Genomic DNA, 20,971 nt, shown 5'->3' on the forward strand with positions numbered 1-20,971 from the left:
GACACCAAGATGTTTTACCCTGGACAGTTGGTCTCCTGGAGATGCGGCCGTTCTCCCAGATGAGCACTGAGCTATGACACACCAGTTCGCGCGGTCACCGAGTCTGTGACCTCATTCAACGCCCTGCCCATCCCAGCCTGTCCTCCCCACGTCTTCCGCTGCCCGGCGTCGAGCAGGCCCATGCTGGTTGTTAGAAATGCTGCTTCTGTGGCCATTGCAGACCAACCCCACCCCTTTCCTGACAATGACCTGTTTGAGGGAGGTCAAACGCTTGGCTCTCTGCACCTGACGCTCCTTTCTCTGTGTCTTTTAGCCGGGGCTCTCTGCTTCTCTTTCCCACAAACCGGAAGCGAAGGCTCCAGGCTTGACCTTTGATTCAGGGAAAGTGTCTCAGCAAGGACTCAGCATCGGTGATCCTTGTGCTGGTTTTGTAGCCGCTGATGTCAGCTTGGCCCCGCACCGGGGACGCTGAGTTCGAATCCCCGGGAAGGTGCCGACCGATGTCTCCGATGGAAGCGGAGAGTGTCTTCTCTTTCCCAGGCAGGACTGCAGGATCGACACGTCTTCTTCACACTGCCTTGTCCTCCCGCTCGGCGATGTCACTGAGGGAAGCAGAACGCAGAACTCCGAATTCCCCCACCCCTTCTCCATCTATGAGCCAGCATTCCCTGTAAAGAACTTCCCCGCGTTATTCAGAGAGGCGGAGGAGAGATTTTATCCAATAGACCCTTAGGGAGGCACTGGGCATTCTCTCTTCCAGAGAGAATATGGTCTCTAGGGGCTGTGTGGGAGCACAGAGCGCCCCCCAGTCAGGGTCTCTCTGAGCTTCATAGTCCGGGGAGGGAGAAGCAGGCGGGCTGGCGCCCAGCTTCAGCAGAGGGCTGTGGGGGAGGGGGAGCGCTCAGGAGGGGAGTCTGTGGGGGAAAGGAGCATTTTCGTAAAAGGATTTTCAGGAATGCCTCTGCGTCAGATCCCTGTGTCTCCCTTGGGGCACCGGCAGTCAAAAGGCCCGTTGTTTTTCAGGGCTTCAGGAGTCCCCTTCTGAGGCTGGTTTCGGAGGCATCTCCAGACCTCAGGGTGCCCCGTTCAGTCTGGATTTCAGAACCTGTCCAGCGAATGGAGACGGGACACCAGTCCTGGCAGCTTCGGCCAGTGACCAGTCATTCCACATAGCGCAAAGCAACTAGTTGAACGAATTACTGATGGACCAGCTGAGTGGCCAGGTGGAGACCTGGAGGCCGGGACGCTGTACTGTCCCCTGGCTCTGGCAGGTGGCCAAAGCAGCAGGTCTCTCTTCTCCTTGCCTTGGTTTAAAGCTGGAGGAGGCACGGTTGATCACAGTTGTGATTTGGGATAAAGCGGCTTTGCAGAGCTTGCTTGAGACACTTTCGGGAGGCCAGTGTGCAGACGGGGCTGAAGACAGGATTAAGTGGCAGCAAAGACAGCACAGGGGCAGCCCTCCTCTGAGCCTCCAGGACACGCCAGAGCGCTGCGGTGCCCACCCCATGTTCTCCAGGGTGTGGGTTTCCCAGGGGGGAAAACACAGAAGACCAGCAAAGTGCAAACATGCCAGGCGCCCATCCGGGCTCAAACCCATTCCAAATAAGCATTTGCTCCCAGCTCTAGGGGAATGTGGGACAAGGCTCCTTCTCTGGCAGCAGGAGGCCTCCAGATCCGGGGGGCAGGAACCGAGGGGCACCTCCCCCCATCCTCCCTCCTGACTCCTGGTGTCCCTGCACCCCATCCTGTCTGCCCAGGCAGGTGCACACTTGCTGTGGGTAACAGGCTGGGGTCCCCCTGCCTCTCCTCTTCCTCTTCCTCCCTTTCCCTCTTGCCCCCTGCCTGTGCCCCCAGAGTTTCCAGGGTTGGTTGCTGTGTGCGTTCACCTGGCCTTTACTTTCCTTTGCCGGTGGAAAATTCTGTAGTCTGTCACCTCCCGGGGGCATTCTTTGGAAGCACTTTGTCGAGGCTGTTTTATTCATCCGGACAAGAGAGTCCGTCTCTGTGGGGACAGCAGCCCCCGAGACGGACCCATAGGACCAGGAGCTGGGCCAGCCTGTGTGGGGTGGGCCTGGAGTCCACAGCCAGTCCCTGAGCGTGCTAAGTCAGGAGTGAGTGGATGCTACCACCGTACGAATGATAACGACGCCGTCACCATCATCACCGGCCCGAACCCTCACCCGGAGCTCTCTGGCAGGGTGCTGGGGCAGGAGCCCGCCTGGGGCAGGAGCCTGGGACCAGCTGGGCCGCAAGGGCACCCAGGAGGGGGACTGGAGGGGCGGGAAGAGGAGCTCAACGGTGAGGCAGGCGCGCAGGGCTCGGAGCGGGAAGGGGCAAGGAGGTGGGAGTGGGGAGGTGGGAACTGGGGCGGGGAGATGGGGGCGCGGGGGAGGCGGGGCGATGAGGCGGAGACTCGGTGGTGAGGGGCCCCCGCGCAGGGAGGTGAGGGCGCGCGGGAGGCAGAGGCGGGTGGGGGGCTTCGCAGATGGGGAGGTGGGCGTCTGGGAGCTCGGAGGAGGTCGGGAGGGGCGCCGTGGGGCGGGTCGGAAACCGGGAGCTGGGGGCGGGGGGGGGGGGCGGAGCGCGGGCCCCGCCCCTAAGAGCCGCTGGAAAAGTTTGGGCTCTGGCTTGCGCGCGCAGAGGCTGACCCGCGGGTCCCGAGGACACGCGGCGGGGACGGCGGGGACGCGGTGACACGGCCCGAGCGACCGCGGCGACAGGGACCAGCCCACGCACCCCCAGCTCCTAGACTCTCCCGGTGCCCCGTCCCGCCGCCGCCCCTGAGCCGGGAAGGCCGCCAGGATGCGGGTGGCCCCGGTGCCCTTCCCAGAGGGAGGTGAGTCCGCGGGGCAGGGCTCGGAGTCCGGGCGCCCAGCCTGCGTGGGTCGGTGGGAGCCGCGGGGCCCGCTCTTCTCACCCAGTTCTGGCCCATCCCGGGCGTTACGGTGACCCCCGGCAGCCCCTCTCCGGGCCGTCCGGCTGGGGATGCGCCGGAGCGGGGGAGCCGGAGGGGTTCCTCTTTCCGCTGAGGAACCGGAGCCTGGGGCTCTTCTAGTTAGGTGGGAAGTTCAGACTGAGCGGCACCTCCATGACCTAAGCGAGAAGGTACCCCGCCCCCACCCTCGCCAGCCCCTCCCCCACTTTTCCTGGAACAACTGAAAAGTTAGGCCCCCTCGGAGCTTGAGGACCTGAGGGCTCTGGGAGTGTGTGGTTGTGGTCCTTCTCCTGGGAAGACCGTTCTTTTTCAATGATCCGCACCACAGAAGTCCATTGTTTCCCTCGGTTTCTTGAGGTAGGCAGTCCGGGCGGTCAGAATCAGGGCGGAGGATGAAGTCCCCGCTTTGGCAGTGGGAAGATGGTGAGGTTCCCGCGAGCTGCATTCACAGCGGAGAGAAACCTGGAGAAGGGACCGGACATGTCCTTCTTTGGCCTGACGCTAGCTTCGCCGCTTCTAACCGCCCTGGCTCCATCCGTCTCGCTCTGTCTCTCTCTTCTGACGCTGGCCACTCCTGGTGACATATTTCTTTGTGGGTTTTTATATTTAGATGTGAGAGAGGAACTTGTTGTTGGAGGTTTAAAGGGAATATGTTTTGTTAGACTGATAACGCAGGGGGAGCGGCAGGACCACGGGGCTTTTATGAACGATTATTTCAAGAGGGAGGGTCCACCCTGCCCATGATCCCCACCCCCAGCTGGAGCTCTGAGGGCTTCCAGAATGAGGCATCTTTCTAAAGTCTGGAGGCCCGAGGTTGCAGACCCTCGCTGCAGACACTCACATCTTCCTCATTCATCTTTGGAACATTTTCTTCTTCTTCAGTAACATTCTTGCCGGCATGGTTATGAAAAACAGTTCCTAGAAGTACAGGGCAGGGTTAGGTCCCACGGGTGTGTGATGGACAGGATGGGGGCGGGGAGGGGGCGCTTGTGGGGGCGGGTGTGTTGTCCTCGAGGAGTCGTGGAAATGTCTGGCTCTGTAGGAGTTCTCAGGAAACTGATGCAGAGCTCAATCCAGAATGACGAACTCTGTGGCCATAGGAGGCCCACACAGTGGGTTTTCTCAGTGAACAACCTTCCCATCCTGCCGGTCGACTTGCTCTGTCACCTGACTCCAGAGACTGCACATCAGCCCTTCGGAGCCTCCCAAGGACGGGGCTACAATGGCATCTCCCCCAGCTTCACCTTCAGAAATGCCGCTTTCCTCTTTATGTCTCTGGATTCCGTAGAGTACGAGGCTCTGCTTGTTTTTCTATGGGGTGTGGGTAGCAGAAAGTGGCTTCTCTTGAAGATGGAGTCTCACACGTCTGCCTAACAATGTCCTCAAAACGTAGGGACTGATTTTCCTCCTTCCTCTGGAAAATATGGGGCTGATTTGACTCTGTGGCGACTTTTCCCTCCTCCTGCAGACACTTCGATACCTACAGTGTATGTATGTTTCTGTGATGGGAAACTGAGCATCTGGGCATGCCGTGACCTTGGCAATCTGGGGGTTGCCCTACTGTGAAGCCCCCTTTCCTTCTGCAGGACTCGGTGTGCGGGAAGCCGCTGTGCTATGCTTTCTGGGGCCGTTCTGTCCCCTCACACGCGGCTTCCTCCTTCCTGTCTAATGAGTGTGCGACCACTTCTTAGGATTACTTTGCGCCCATTTCTGTTGAATTGATTAATTGCCTGAGGAGACATTCCATGAGCTTTTGGAGGTAACAGGACGTGCTTGGTGGATTCTGTCCAGTGCCGAGACTCCCACACCCCGGGGACAGTGGTGACGGCACCGGGCATGGTCAGCCTCTGTTCTGTGTCGTTTTGCCTGTTTCTACGGCTGTGGGCGGCCCGGCAGAGAGCAGGGCCCCCGGGATGGCTCCGTGCTCTGGAGCGAAGCCTGAGCCCTTCTCCCTGTCCCCGGGGTCAGGTTTCCGCGCAGGTCAGCATTCCAGCATTTGGCGAGCCTGCTGGTGATGCTCTTGTCACCTCCGTCTAGGTGAAGACCATTGGGGAGGGGTGGAGGCTCCAGGAGACCTGACCCCCCACTGTGGTGCACAGGAGGCAGGGCAGGGGGAATCCGATGACCCAGACCCCCAGCCCAGCCTTGGCTTCTCTCTGTGTACAAACGGCAGATGCCGCCGTGGGGACAGACAGGCTGCCTGAAGGGCCATTGTGGGCTGCGTCACTGTGGCGCTGGGAATGGATGGGAGGGACCCCACTGTTAGGACTTCTTGGGCCAGATGTCTCTTATTTGCATCGGCTCTTTGCTGCCTGGAGGAGCTCATTCCCACACACCTTCATTCATCCCATGGCAGTCCGGGCGTGCGTCCAATCCTGTTACTAAGAACAAGCAGAGAAGGGAGAGTCTGAGAATGGGGCTGAAGAGCAGAGGGTAAGGTCTCTTGTGCCGAGATTGGGTGCCTTGCAGGGAGGGGACAAGCCCGGGGAATCCAGGTAACCAAGCACAGAGGTAGACCCTGGGGCCTATGGCCAGGCTCCTGCAGCCCATCCTGCCTACATGCGCTCGTGGGAGCGCGTCCATCTGTGTCAACTTTACCTGCCCGAGAGAGTCACATGTGGGAAAGCGGCCGGGCAGTGGCATGCCTGCCTATCCCGCTGCTCTCGCCGGGGGTCGGGGCCTGAGCTCCCAGCTGAGTGCAGGGGTGAGGGTCCATGTGTGCACAAGGCCTCCTGCCGGGAGCTGCCTCTGAAAGTGACCACAAGGTCACTCAGAAATTTGGGGCAAGGGGAAATACTCATTAGCCAAGAAATTTCCTGGGACAGCAAAATGGCCAGCCCGTTCTTCCTTTCCTACGTTCTTGTGAACAACAACAAAAAATCCTGCTTTCCAAGAAATTTTGCCGGTTATCAAATGCCTGGTGTTTTAGTTCTGTTTGGAGGATGAAAGAGTTGATTTCCCTGGGAAAACGGGCCCTTGACCAATAGCATCCTGCGTCTGACCCGGAGAAGTTCCTCACTGTCTTCTTGGGCTTCTCTTGTTCGCCGTGACAGAGGAGGAAAGGGAGAGAGACCCCAGACTCTGTGGAACTCTTCCCTTCACTTTTTTCTTGCCCTTCTTTTTATAGTTTGTTTATTTTTCAAGTTGACATGTGTAGAGAAAGTGAGTCACTAGCCTACAGAAGAGGACATCTGGAACCCATCAGCCGCCCGGGCCACCCCTCCCCATAGACGTGCCTCCTTGGGAAGGAGGGTTGGCTGGACTCGGTTTAACCTGGGTGATGCACGGTGGAGCCACCTTCTAGAAGGGGCTTCTCCTGAGGGCCTATCCCGCGCAGCAGCTTCTGGGACAGGCCTGCTCCTGAGACGCGCAAGACTGCCTCCCTCAGCATCAGCCTCTATTTCTAAGTTGTTTGGGGGAAACCAAGCCACGATCAGACTCTTACAATGAAAGTCAGATGGTGGTCTCTGCTGGCCGCAGATGCTTAACTTTTAAAAATAAAGCAAAGCGTCATCATTTGTAATGTGTAAGTCTTGCCCCTGTGGGTACTTCTCTAGCCGAGTGCTGTTAGTCTCTGCAGGGACCCTCGGCATCAAAGCTCTTCCTAGATGCCAACACGAGGCTGAGAAATCCAAGGCAGCCCACGGACGCACAGGCACAAGCTCAGGAGGACATCCCGACCCAGGCCCCGCAGCACTTGTTAGGACAATGACAGGGAGAAACCCCTGTGTCTGCAGACAAGAGTGGCTGGTGCGTCCATCCCCTGACCAGAGCAGGAATTACCAGCATCCGAGGACCCGGGGGAGCGTCCCGTTGGGAGAAGGACCCCAGGCACATTTGCAGGTCCCCATTTACATGAAGGTCAGAAACAGGCTATGGCCCTTGCGGGCTTAAGAAGCCAGTCTGTGGCCCCTTCGGGGGTTTGTGGCGGCTGGGACAGGCGGGACAGGCTGGCTTCCCAGGAGCTGGTGCTCAGGGTGCCCGGCGCTCCTCAGGATGAATGTGGCCCGAGGGCTGATGCCCCACCGGGTCCCACGCATGGCTGTCTGGCTCTGAGCTGCGGGGTGGGAGGGGCAGAGCCTTCTTCCCGCAGATTCAGGTCCTGCCACGCCCCTGAGAGGTAGAGATGGGACTCCTATGATGCTTTTGACCACAGATAGCAGCACTCCAGCGCATCCACAACCAACCTGGCCTTTGCCCAGCTCTTAACTCTCGGGGTGCAGTCTGCGTGCTAATGTTGCTAATCCAAAGAAAACAAGCTTTTAGATTCTAAAGAGAGCCAGATGTCTTCCAGTTACGAAAAATAAAAATGCGGAGAGTAGCATTCAGCAAGAGATGTTCTGAGAAAAAAAGTGCTCTTTGAATGATGAATATTTAATCAAGGGAAATGATAATTCAAACATTAGCGGGAAAAATACATTCACCCTTAAAATGCACGGACTGGGTTGGCTGTGGTCTGCTGCACGCTATCGGCGCCGTTCTCATCGTGGTTGCGTACTGGGGGATACTGCCTTCGCTGCTGGCTCGCTTTCCTCCTCTGCTCAGTTCTTGGACGGTCCTGCCTGTGCAGCGAAGATAAGCCTTTCACTAGTCGTCCTTCCTCCTTACGTCCAGGAGGTCCAGATCCAGCGGGTTCCTGGGTGCCTATGTCCCTGCCCATGCTTGCGGCCCCGGCACAGCGGGCGGCGAGTTCGGAGGGCGGGAGGGACATGGCCGGGCGCGGTCCTGGGGACACAGGCGCAGCGGACAAGCTCCAGTTTATTGTGGTTTCCAGACCTTTCAGGTGGGGCTGCGTGCAGCCCTTTCTCGCCGCCTCGGGTGTGAATTCACGAACAATTCACGTTCCTCGCCCTGTCAGGTGGCACGCATGTTTCTACGGTTCAAACCGCGTGAGCGCTTGCTCACCGTGACTCCAAGTCCTGCTCACCACGTGTGCGCCGACGTTGCGGGAATGGAAGCCCCAGGGGGGGAGCCGGACTAGTGGACAGGGTGGCCACCGGCCCGTGGCCAGGCCAGGCTGCCTGGCGTGGGGCATGTGGGGCCCCGGGTCAGCCGTGTGGACCCGGCACCGGCGGGGAAACAGCCGTTCTCAGGGCGCTGCTCCCTCCGACTCCCGGCGGGGCTGGCGGTTCTCCGGGCTGTGCCCAGGGCCCGGCAAGCAGAGCAGGGCCATGGCAGCTCCATTCGCTGCTCCCAGAGAAAGACTCATCGGACAAGCAGTAGTACAGAGCAGAGCCTTTGCGGGGCACGCGTGAGTGGACAGGCGCCATGAGAGGCCTGGTGACCCCGTGCGGGTGTGAGCGTGAAGCCGGCCCCAGGCGGGCTCACGGGGGGTCAGCAGCAGCATTATTTCCACTCTTCAAACGACAGCACTGCGAGTTGTTGTAAGGCGCGTCTAGTAGGCTCAGAGTAACCTCGAGGGGCTGGGCTGACTCCAGAAAGTTTGTAGACCAGGAGGGATTCGACGCGGGCTGTGAAGGACAGGCTGGAGTTACAGAAAGGAGAGGGCGGGGGCGGTGGCGGGCAGGACAGCGACCCACCGAGCGGACCCTGAGCCTCCAGGGGCTTCTGCGGGCACGCACAACGCAGGGGGCCCCTAGAGGCCAGGGCCCACGGGGTTTCTGGAACAGCCACACACACATATTCGCAGCCTTGGAGCAGTCTCTGCGGCAAAGGAACAGAGTGGTTCTTCCTAACCTCAGAGAACCCAAGCACCCCGGTGGAGTGGAGGGTCTGACAGCCTCCCCGGGCCCAGGCAGCAGCCGTGGGGCCGGGAAGCAGTGACCTAGAGGGTGCCGGGAGCGGGGCACCCCCGGAGTTACCTCTCCTTCTCTGAGAGCAGCCCCCAGCACTGCGTCCCTGGGTCCTTCCGGGACTGAGATCCTCTCGGGCCTTGCTGGTACTTGGCAGTGTGCTCAGATCCCACCACACCCCAAAATGCAGACCCCGTATCATTTGGGGAGCTGTTTGTCTCTGAACCCAACTTAGGGCTATGACTAAACATTGTGTAAGTAAAGAAAGTCATCGCGGAGTTCTCACGGAGGGCGGCGTCTAGCTAACCTTATTTGACTGTGGCAGATACTGAAATTCATGTTTCTAATTTGCAATCAGAGGATCTACACAGCCGCATCCAGCTGTGTCTTCCCATGAGGTGATGAGGGGCCCCCGGCGAGGGTGGGAAGTGCCGGGAGGGGACAGGGGACTAAATCTGGGGCTGCTGAGGGCCCGGTGCTTGGCTTTGCGCCTTCACTGTCTCCCTAGACCCCCCAGGTGTGTTGTTCCTTTCAGCTCACGCGCACGGCTTCGGTTTTGGGGTTCAGACAGTCTGAGCGCTCAGCCAAGTGCAGAGTCCAAGTGCTCGTCCGTGCCTTCCCCGGTGGACGTCTGGGTTTGGGTTCTGTGCGTCCCTGTCCCTGGCCTCTCCTGGGGGCTGTCAGGACCCGACTCTGTCTCTAGCCCCGGTCCCAGGGACGCCGTTGGGACATAGAGCAGGTGCTCCCATTGTGTGGCTCCGGGCTCCCCAGGTGCTTCCCAGGGCCCTCATTCTGGTTCCATCCTATTGTGTTGACCCGGGATGATCCTGTTTGTCTCCAGGTCACGGGGAATCATGGTTCGGCTGCTCCCGCGTCATGCATGAGGGAGCGTGGTTAGCACTTCCGAGTGCCCTGGGGTTCCCCGAGGGACATTTCTTTGGATCTATATGTGATTACAGGAGTGAACGATCGTGGAGCTCACATACTGATCTCCCTCCTGGGGGTTTGCAGGCACCAGGTGGCGTCCCGTGGCCGCCTCAGCCCCCAGGGAGCTCAGGGTCCCGTGTGACCGGACGTTTGCATACTTGTGGGGTTTAAGGGACTTCCTCCGACATTGCTGCTGTGGCTGCTGCCCCTAGGTGGTCTCAAAGCCCCTTAATCGCTGGGCATCCCTGTTTTATCTTTGCAGGCTCCTGCTCTGCCCACCCTGGCTGGGGTCCGGCCGGGGCCACCATGGAAGCCTGAGCCGGACCGTGTTCTCCGGCCATGGACGTGCCCAGGGCGCCCTCTGGTGGGATCTGGAGCTGAGCCTGGCCCAAGCAATGGCCGTGGTCCCGACACCGCGGCCCAGGTCCTCCCCTGGGAACCAGACCCTGTACGAGCACTACAGCTACGTGGGCAAGCTGGAGGGCAGGCTGAAGGGGGCCCCTGAGGGCAGCACGCTCACCACCGCGCTCTTCCTCGTCATCTGCAGCCTCATCGTGCTGGAGAACCTCATGGTGCTCATCGCCATCTGGAAAAACAACAAGTTCCACAATCGCATGTACTTCTTCATCGGCAACCTGGCACTCTGCGACCTGCTGGCCGGGGTCGCCTACAAGGTCAACATCCTGATGTCAGGCAGGAGGACGCTGAGCCTGTCTCCCACCGTCTGGTTCCTGCGGGAAGGCAGCATGTTCGTGGCCCTCGGCGCGTCCACCTGCAGCTTGCTGGCCATCGCCATCGAGAGGCACTTGACCATGATCAAGATGCGGCCGTATGACGCCAACAAGAAGCACCGCGTCTTCCTGCTGATCGGAATGTGCTGGCTCGTGGCCTTCTCGCTGGGCGCCTTGCCCATCCTGGGCTGGAACTGCCTGCACGACCTCGCCGACTGCTCCACCATCCTGCCTCTCTACTCCAAGAAGTACATCGCCTTCTGCATCAGTGTCTTCACGGCCATCCTGGCCACCATCGTGGTCCTGTATGCACGCATCTACTTCCTGGTGAAGTCTAGCAGCCGCCGCGTGGCCAGCCCCCACAACTCGGAGCGCTCCATGGCACTGCTGCGGACCGTGGTCATCGTGGTGAGCGTGTTCATCGCCTGCTGGTCCCCACTCTTCATCCTCTTCCTCGTCGACGTGGCCTGCAGGGCGAGGGAGTGTGCTGTGCTCTTCAAGGCTCAGTGGTTCATCGTGCTGGCCGTGCTCAACTCGGCCATGAACCCTGTCATCTACACGCTGGCCAGCAAGGAGATGCGGCGGGCCTTCTTCCGGCTGGTGTGCACCTGCCTGGTCCGGGGCTGGGGCACCCGCTCCTCGCCTGCCCAGCCCGCCCTCGACCCCAGCAGGAGCAAGTCCAGCGGCAGCAACAACAGCAACCCCTCGCCCAAGAGCAAGGAGGACCCTCCCCAGAGAGCTGCCTCGCCCTGCATCATCGACAGGAACAAAACCCTGCAGAACGGGGTCCTTGGCAAGTGAGAGCAGCCGCCTCCAGGAGCGGGATCCTCGCACGCTCGTGGGACGGGGGCACTCTGCACGCAGCCACGGTCTTATTTATTGCATACCCCACCCCGGGAGCTCCGGAGCAAGGACTCGGGAAACCTACTTGCCAATAGCCTGTGTAGCGTGGACGTCACTTAAGGGGGGGGGACCCGGCGACTTGCCAGCTTAGTCCACGGTAGACAGTGTGCCCTGTCTGCATCGGCTCCAGAGTCTTCTGAATGTCCCTGGCTGTGGACGTGATCGGCTGCCTTCCCCTGACTCCCAGCGGCCACTGTCTGTGGTGCCGGCAGAGGGAAGGTGGCGGGCCACACAGCGTATGGCGTGCCTCGCCTAACGTCACGGTGATGTTTGGGAACTTTACACTACATTGTGCACGGAGTAGATGCTGCTGTATCCGTCACATCCAGGTCACTGAGCACTGGTGTTTCAAACGTCTGCCATCGGTACGTGTCACTGCCTCCCTTGGGTGAGAGCAGCACGTGGCATAGTATAAGGATGTGGCTGGAAACCAGGCGGAGTCCCAGTCCCCTCAACTGACCTGAGGGCTCATGTTCAGCAGGCTTGGCTTGAATTCCCAGAAATGGCTGCTCCCTGGAGGGTCTCGAGCGTGTGGGTTGGACCCAAAGAGACCGGAGAGCCAGAGAACTCCAGGGTTCTCTGCTTCTCCTCTGTCTTCTGTCCCTGTGGAATCCTCCATCCGAAGTCTTACTAGCCAAATCATGTAGTTGTTGGGGTTCCTACAGATCCCAGAAAAGCCAGCCAGGGTTTCCCAGGAGGCTGTCCCCAGGCCCACCAGGAAGGGAACCCACATTGGAAGAGGGGACCAACACCGTGGCCAGAAGCCAGAGGCCACGGTCTGTGTAACGTGATGGAACGTTTGTCCTGAGTGCGGAGAGCTTTACTTGCTCCTGTGTGGAGTCTGATTCTCTTTGACCAGAGAACTGAGTCAGTGGCCCCGGGTTGTCCCTGTGGAGCAGCTGGGACAGTCAGCAGCTCTCCCCGCTCCCCAGCTGAGCCCGACGGTGCCATGTCAGGAGCGCGTCTGGGATCCGGTGGTTTGCACGATCTTCAAGGAAATGGAGTGATGCCGTCACCCCCTCTTCAGTGTAGGTTTGCCCTGTGCCCCGTTAGCAGGGAGTTGCTTAGAAGGCGTTTCTGTGCATGCCTTCCCCATGGATTCCAGCAGCAGGACAAACGGACGAGGAGAACGTGCACTCGTCTGTAAAGATCTCATAACCACAGAGGTGACGTGCTCGGTTCTTGGGAGAAACAGCACAGAGCAACCTTCCAAAGGACTCCACTTGGGCAAGCCCGCGTCAGAGCCCCTGGGGTCTTCTGATTCGCGGGACACTTCGACCGAGTCAAGACTCAGGAGATGTGTCGATACATTAGATGTGTCGATACAGAAGCTGGCTCCTGCGTGCTGTCCAATGTACGTTCCCTGATGGAGGAACATTTCTGTGGTCCCGGGCGGTCTCCACGTACTGATCAAAGACTTCCTCATTTTTGTTATTAAGAGTGAAGTCCTGTCTGTCAGGAGACGCTCAGCGGCGGCCATCGTGTTGGCTTCCTTCCGCAGTTGAGGAGGAGCTTGCTGTCTCCTCCGGGCACACGTCTGGAACGTGAGCACGGGGAGAAGGAGCCGGTGCTTAGGGGCACAGCCTGGGCAGTGTGTGTCCATGCAGCGGGCAAAGTGACTGCAGGGCCCCTCAGCTCTGGCTCGGAGGGCTGTGGGGGGCCCTGGTGCTCTGGTGCTAATGTTAGTGACCCTTGCTCCTTGACCCCAATTTCTCAGAGACAACACAAAACTTTGACGCAGTCTGAATGCAAAAATACGCCGAAAAGATGCAGGAAACGGTTACCTTTGATAGCACTGCATGCGGTCTCCTGCATGCGTGTTTGTGCATGTTTGTGTGTGTTTGCATGTATGTATTATGTGTGTGCTGTTTGTGCACATGCATGTTTGTGTGTGCGAGTGTGCACTACTGTGTGCATATTCCTGTGTCCATGTGCTTGCGTGTGTGACTGTGTGTGCACAGGTGTGCTTGTGTATGCATGTTTGTGTGTGTTTGCATGCGTGTATTGTGTGTGCACAGTTTGTGTGTGCATATGCATGTTTGTGTGTGTGAGTGTGCACCCACGTGTGCATATTCCTGTGTCTGTGTGCTTGCATGTGTGTTTGTATGTGTGTGCGCACCTGCGTGTTTGCGTGTGCGTGTTTGTGTGTGCATATTTCTGTGTGCATGTGCTTGCTCGCACGTGTGTGCACATGTGTGTTTGTGTGTACGTGTGTTTGCATGTGTATGTGTATTTGTGTGTGCATGTGCACGCTGTCTACCCTACGTTAGACGTGCGCTCGGCATAACTCGCCTGGGCGGGTGTTCACGGAGAAATCCTGCGGCACAGCCGAGGACCGCAGCCTACGGCCGCCACCCTTGACTTTGCCCGCTGCAACCGGGCAGCGTGACCGTGACCGCGAAGCCCGCCAGGAAGACGGCAGCCAGGCCACCACGTGGACCCAGTCTGGGGCTGTCAGAGTGCCTGCTCTCCATGGGAAAGTTCCAAGCTCTGTTCTCGCCCCCGTGAGGCAACACAAGACCCGGAGACTTTTCACACAGCCCTTCATTGCTCAGAGCCCCAGCGACAGCCATCTGCACGGGGAGCGGAGGAAGCGGCTATTTCTCTGCACCCCGGACCGGAGGATATAACGCGCTGGTGAAGAGCCTTCCACAGACATGCAACAAGGTGCATTTTATAGAAAACGTCTAATCGAGTGACCGAGTCCCTGCTTTGAAATTGTACCCACGAGGACAAAACCTCAACACCCAAATGTTTTTAGTATCTAAGTCAAGATATCAAACGGTCTGCTACATGGTCAGAAATGCACACACCGCTATCCCGAAATGAAGGCTCATTTTCTGATAACCAGTGAGAAGGAGACGAGTGGCATGGCTCCCGCGGGGGTGACCCCGGGGGACACCACGTCCCTCCACTCAACCCAAAGCCACATCACGTCCTGAAGGAGTGAGGGGTGCGCCGAGCCAGGAGGGCCCGGAGACCCCTGCCCTCCCCGCCGTGCTGGGGGCCCCTCCTGGGCTCCGCACTGCTCAGGCAGTCTCAGCTTTCACGGGACAGAGCTTCGAAAGCTTCAGATGGGTGCAGGAATTCACTCCCAGCATCCAGGTGCTGTCCCAGCGTCAAAACAGAAAGTGGTCAGTAGGCCACAAAACCTGGACAGAGACCTTCCCAGCGACCCATGTTTGTCCCACACACGCTAATGGGAAACAGAACACAAAATTCTCAAATAATATTTATCAATATATAGAATTTGCCATTCAAATGCTTTTTAAAAAGTAATAAATATCCTGTTATTACACATGAAACTTCTATGGCGTTCTCTCCTGGTCCTTGGATTTTAACAGACGTTTAATTCTGAATGCAAAGAAACACTCACGTACTTAATTTTTTTACAATATTTATTCTGGAACAAGTTTTATTCAAAAGGCAAATGAACAGAGAACATTCCACTTGCAACCGACACACGGTCATTACAGAAAAAGGAAATTTGGTGTTCAAAGATGGATATGCCCCTTCTTTTCTGTGTTGATTGCTGCTTGATTCGGCTGGATAGAACATTTGGTTGTGGGAGAAAGGTCCCAGGTGAGCGTGAGCTCAATCCGCTGTGACACACAGAACCACACATGCTCTCCCTGTGCACTGACAGAAATCAGCGTTGTGGGGGGCAGCATCGTAATCTGGCCCTTTCTTCCATGAGAATGGTCCTCCTGGCCATCCGGGTGGGGGGGCGCTGCCAGCCTCCAGTGTCCCAGCTGACAGCAGCCGTTGTATGTGACACTGCCCTGTCCGCTCTGGGGCCCCTACCCTGTCTGCTTGCTCTGGCACTCCCACGCCAGCATCCCCCGGGAGCCCCGGCCTCCACCGTCCTGTGGAACATGACTGCGTCGGCCATCAGGCTTGTCACATGCTAATGCCCCCTGTGTTCTTGTCCCCTATGAGGAGCCCAGCACCGTGCCTGCCACACAGGAACCAATGCACAGAGCAGGCCAAGAGCAGGTTGGCTGGGAGTGCCTAGAAGCCGGGCAGCCAGCTGTCCCCAGCACACCTGGTGGGGACAGCCTTGCCACGCCGGCCCCTCCTTGTCTTTCCTGTCTGGTCTCCGAGAGACGCCGCACGCTGCCGGGTAACACCCTTCTGTGTGCCTCCGTTCTCCTCCACCGTCTCCCTCCTGGCCTGGTCTTCCCTGCTGGCTTCCCTCGCCTCCCGACCCTCTGGGACTTCCTCCGGGGCCCTCCTGTCTGTTCCCATCCCCTTGCCCTCGGGCCGCACACCCGGAAGCATCCAGGACCTCCTCCGTGTATCTGCGGATGCCAAACTCTGCACATCTGGTTCACTTTCTGCTTGTCCCTGTTGGTTAAAATACCAGCACACGGAGGGGGGGGGAGTCTCGAGGTGTGCACCGCCCAGGTGGCCTGCCTGCGCGCACACGCGCACACACACACGCACACACACACACAGGTGTGCGTCCGTCCTGACCAGTGTAGGTACATGTGTGCATGCACAAGGGTGACATTCAAAGGCCTGGTAGGAAACTGCAGCTTTTCTAGCTACTACAAAATGGGCCAGTTTTTAAACTGTGCATTTGTTGCCTGCAAACTTATAAATATGTATAAACCCCATTATAAATAAATCGTAGCTGGCAGATGGCATTGTATGTGCCAGCAGCGAGTGCACGGAGTTCTAAACGCTTATTAATCCTCCATTTGGAAGGCCCAGAGCATGGACTCTGGGATCTGTGACATGAGGTGGTGGGAAAACAAAGTCCTAAGTTAGAGGGGGACCCTCAACAAGGGAGGGTCAGAGGCCAGCAGCTCACACCGCATGGGGTTCTCAAAGTCCACACTCCCCACCAGCGTCGCTCAATCTACTAGAAATGCAAACTCTTGGTTCCTGTGCAGACCTCCTGGCGTGGGGCCCCGGGGGGCGCCTCATTGTCCAGCCACTCCAGATCTGCTTAGCCTGGAGGCCAGTCGCCCTGCCTGGGATCCCCCTCGCCCCATGCTCAGGTGTGCACAGGGCCTGCTTTCTACGTGTGATGGGCTGCTGGGTGACCACGGACGTGTGTCCGGCCCCATCTCCTGCTGTCCCTTGGCGCCGTGCATCTTCCACATCACGGTGACCTGCCTGAGCGTGCCCTTCCCTGCCCCTGGGGCATCACCCAGAGAAACGACGTACAGTTAGACCGCCTCGGGGTCTGCTTCTGAAGCACGGCAGAAGCACTTCCTTATCCGTGTAAGACTCGCGTCTTTATGCCTTTTGTGAAAAGAATGAGCATGAATGCAAACCCAAGGAGGAGCTCTGCGCCATTTCCGACCAGGGGCTGAGCTTTATACCCAACGACAAAGGACCCTAATAAGTCCTGTGCTCTGTCTGAGATTCAGCCACTGACCGTCACTGCGCTCCAGCCAGTCTCCCGGGCCCAGCTCCCGCACTTCTGCAGCGGCACGTCCTAGACTGCTCTCTTGCTTGTCACCCCTGCGTGGCCCTGGCATGCCCAGGTGGCAACACCTTCTCATTAAGCGGTTTTCCCAATTCATTTCTCTCAGGACAAATGTTTTGAGTTTGACTGCAGCGCCAGGTATTATCCTAAAACTCAGGACTGAGATCTGTCCGCGGCACACAATGACCTAAGCGCAGTATTTCCACAATTCCCGTCCCCTTCCCATTGGGCCGTGTCCACCCGCAGAAAGGCGCGGGTGACCCGCCGGTGTGGGAGCCCAGCGAGGGAGCCCGTCGCACCTGCATGAGGAGCAACTGTCCTTCCTGTTTCCGTAGATTCACGAGCACCCCCCCATCTCGCGGGAGGGGTGCGGGCGGGTGGCGCTCGGAGACACCCAGCAACAAAGGTGAGGCCGTGCGGCTCTGGGGAGGCCTGTGATCTTGTGGGAATTGCTTTCACCAGGGGACTGACTCAGGGAAGGGAGGACTAGAACCTTCGTCTCTGAGGGTCACTTATGGGAAGGAGGCATCGGACACAGCCTCCATCCCTGGACCTTGGTCTCCGTCTGCCCATCCGCCCCAACGCCTGAGACAGTGTCCAACGGTGAAACGTGTGTCACAGTGACGTGGCTGCTGGGCCCTTTGGCCTCTCGAGCCGAGAACCCGGGAGTGGCAGAGTCCACACAGAGTCGGGGCTGGAAATGTCTGAATGGTTGGCCGTCAGACAGTCCACGGGGCGGTTCGGTGCCCCCAGCACCAGGGCTCACCGAAACCACCGATGAAAGTCCCACTCGTTCACACGTAGTCGTGTCGGTGGGGGGGCAGTGGGTGGCATGGCTGTCGTGGGCCGGTGGGACCTGCCGTGCATGCCAGTGGCCTGGGCTGAGAAGCAGCATGTCCAGTGCCCCCTGGGCTCCGGGGGGCTGGGTACACTGAGCAGCAAATGTATCCGGGGACTCGGGGGTCCAGGAACACACAGCCTTGCCTGGCAGAGGTGTGGTCCGGGGCCAGACGAGGGGCACCGAGGCTGGGCAGGGAGTGGCCGTCTTTGCCTGGGAATCCTGATCTCCAGGCGCAGCAGAGCCCAGAAACGTGGAGGGAGCACAGCTCTGCCTGCCCATTGCATGGCTTAGAGCAGCGTGAAGCGCCCCCCGTGCCTCAGTTTCTCCCCCATGAGTGGGGCTCCCTATCATGCCCATTTCACAGCCTTGAAGGGGAGCCGCGGTGACCTGTGGGGCCCCACCCCGCCTCACACAGGGGAGGGATGACCAGGAGAGAACAGCAGCCATCCGCTGGCGCTCTGGCAGTACAGAGAAGCCCAGATCTCCACTGGCCTGTTGTTTTGTAAGCAATCCTGGAATCCGAACTTCAAAATACATATTTTGAATTAATATTGAAACAAAATTTGATCGCCTCCAATATTTCTAATTTTCTAAATCGATTCTCATGCAAAAAGACAGGATATATGTTGCTTATCACCGCTGAGCGAATCACTGACTGCACAGCAGAGAGCTCTAAACCGTACTGATGATCATATCTCACATCCCCAGGAGCACAAAAAACACAGGTCAGCTGTGCAGGGTCTCCCGGTCCCTAACCAGCCTTTCCTACTTTGCCCTTAAATATTAGAATTTGGGGCCAGCCCTTAAGATTACTCAGGGGGCCCCGCAGGCCATCCAGAGAAGTCATTTCATCCGTTTATCATATGTGTGGACACTTGCACACAGGGCTGGGACCTCTATGTATGTCTGCAGGGCTGCAGGCCTCCAGGGGATGGGACAGGAGGGTTCCCACAGCTGCCCCCAACCCGCTGCTGCCGAGACCTGTTCAGCTCCTATTGCTTCTGGGTAACGTGGAGTGGGTCTCCTCATGCGACTGAAACCAGAGCTGCTCCAGGAGGGGTGGGTGGCCCTACATTAGTTCTAACCCATGGCAGAACATTCTAGGAGATTGAAGCCACTGTCTTCTGGGACTCCTTGGACACTCAAAGGACAAAAACTCCTAAGAAGCCTCCACACAAATCTTCGGACCTGCCCGATGTCACCCACGCGCTGCACCCCACCTTCCATCCTGGACACACACCCACACCCTGAGAACAGAAATGGGGCTCCTTCAGAAATAGAACTTTGCAGAATTACTACTCATCAGAATGTTTAAAATCCAGCCTTAACTCCTCATTCTTGAAGCATCAGATTTATTCCTGCCCCACTATTAGTGTGCGGAAAGTCCCGCAGCCCTGACCCAGGGCCCCCGCGGGCTGTGGGACAGCAGGGGATGAGAGCTTGTGGCACCAGAGACAGGCTGCCAACCGACAGGTGAGCCCTTCGGCTTTTAAAAGACGGCATCTGTTAAATCACAAGTTAACCTCAACCAGGTGTTTTTTAAAACTAGAAACACTGTCCCCCCCTGTTGGCCCCAAATGACCTGGGAAGAAATCATAGGCCCGTTCCAGGGAGCAACTGGAAAATCTGTGGCAGAGACAGCCAGCGGCACTACCCACCAGCCACTTGAGCAGCAAAACCTCAATCCGATTCCCCACACTCCCGAGTCCGCAGCCCGAGACGAAGGTGAAGCGGGAGCAGCAGCCGTGCAGAGGTCTCGGGGCTGAGCACGCGCTGGCATCTGCCCCGGACGCAGCGCGTAGCGGGGGCAGCGCGTGCTGTCTCCTAGCGGCCACCCCGGCAGCTGCGATCGGCGTGCCGGCCGCAAGGACGCGGAAACCAAGACTTTGCCCCCAGCCCTCCGCACATGCTGGTTTGTCGTTACGCAGATGACCATATGGGAAGCACGTGCCAGTCAAGATCTTGGTCACTGAGGCTCGCTTTCTACCCCTATCTGGCCGTCAAACAGACCCCTGGACAACACTGGTCAAGACGGACAGCATTCCTGTGCCCAGCACTGCCACCGCCCGGAAAAGCTGGGACATCCCCCAGCCATCTCCTTAGCACAGCGGCACCAGCCATCAGCACTGCGACCGCACAGGTGTGAGGCCGACAGCTGGGGGAGATGCATCACGGAGGAAGGGACACCAGCGGCTCCGAGTGGCAGCAACCAGGACCGGCGGAGGGTTCTGTGCGGAGCTCAGCTGCTCTGGGGAGCCGCCTGCCTTCTTCCGCTACAGCTCCACGTTGACCCCCAGCCCTCCTGCCTGCTTCTCTCCCCTCAGATAAAGCTGCAGGCAACACCTTCCTAGTGGAATTTTTCAGTAGAATGGGTCAGTTGAATTAAATTTTTGCCCAGACAACTACAGTCAAACATTTTTTTCCCATTAAAAACATACAGCACAGAACGTTAGTCTTACATCTCTCTTAGTCTTAAAAAATATAAATATAGAGGGATAATTTGTACAGTGTATAGGTATGTACACCTTTAATATGCACACGAGAAAATCAGAACAAGTTTATGAAACTTGCACTTGACGGACACTTTCCTCCTGGGGCATTTGGATGAGGCTCTGAGCCCGCAGGCAGCGGCCTGAGTTTCCAGAGCCTTCATATCCATCTTCCGGGAAGAGCCAGGACTCCTGACCATCGGTGTGGAGTCAGGACAGGGTGGCTGGCCGGTCACGGAGCCTTCTCCACCGGCTGCTGGAGGCAGAGCTCGCTTCCTGCGGAGACGATGGGCAGGCTGTTCTCCAGGTGGTGGTTGATGAGGTGGCTGATGCTGTCGAAGACCTTGTCCTTTGTCCGGATCTGGGAGGGACACAGAGGGTAGGAAATCATGACACACAGGCAGACGGGAGAGAATGCATGTGCTCAGAGCCAGCCAGACCAGGGGAACCTGAGTGGTGCCCTCCGGGGGTCCCCACACTCTCAGAGACATGTCTTCCAAGTCCCCAGTCATTGTCACTGGCCAGTCATCTGTCACCCCCACTTCAGCACCTACCTAGCCCTCCGCTACCAGCCTTTTCCATGAAGTATCTGTCTAGCGGCTCTGCACTCCGATGGGAGGGGTCCACACGGCTCTTCCGGCTCCCACCGGAGCGTGAGCCTGTCTGGGTGCCGACAGTGTTGACCGCATGGCTCGGGAACCTTGGGATGCCCACCCGCCAGGTTCTCCTGAACAATTGAACACGTGGGCTTAGGGGCATGTGTGTGGAGAGAGGTCCACCGCTTCCCTCTGCTCACTGGGCCTGAGCCCTGGTTCCTGAGCTGCTACACTCCCAACGTAGCCCTTGCTTGAAGAAGGTAGATACGGCCTGGCCTGGGGCAGTCTCCCTGTCTTCTCTGGACAGGATCCCCCTGCGGCCGGCTCTTTTGGTGGGGGTGGGAGACAGGGCGGAG

At 58.3% G+C, this 20,971-nt stretch overlaps 2 protein-coding genes across 2 annotated transcripts in view; one reads left to right on the top strand and one right to left on the bottom strand.

Moving 5' to 3' along the window:
• Positions 1 to 2,607: 2,607 nt before the first annotated feature.
• On the top strand, positions 2,608 to 14,558 carry S1PR3 (sphingosine-1-phosphate receptor 3). Its single transcript, XM_059142067.1, has 2 exons — positions 2,608 to 2,836; positions 9,878 to 14,558. Exon 2 carries the CDS (start codon positions 10,011 to 10,013, stop codon positions 11,145 to 11,147), a length of 1,137 nt encoding a protein of 378 aa, XP_058998050.1. The 5' UTR covers positions 2,608 to 2,836; positions 9,878 to 10,010; the 3' UTR covers positions 11,148 to 14,558.
• Positions 14,559 to 14,892: 334 nt separating this feature from the next.
• SHC3 (SHC adaptor protein 3) overlaps positions 14,893 to 20,971 on the bottom strand; it is a 94,277-nt gene continuing 88,198 nt past the window's right edge. The window contains exon 12 of the mRNA XM_059142066.1: positions 14,893 to 20,380. Within this exon, the coding sequence (XP_058998049.1) occupies positions 20,252 to 20,380 (129 nt within the window). The 3' untranslated portion in view covers positions 14,893 to 20,251. The remainder of the gene's footprint in view (positions 20,381 to 20,971) is intronic.

Source organism: Mustela lutreola, chromosome 12, assembly GCF_030435805.1.
Source record: "Mustela lutreola isolate mMusLut2 chromosome 12, mMusLut2.pri, whole genome shotgun sequence".
Classification (NCBI taxonomy): domain Eukaryota; kingdom Metazoa; phylum Chordata; class Mammalia; order Carnivora; family Mustelidae; genus Mustela; species Mustela lutreola.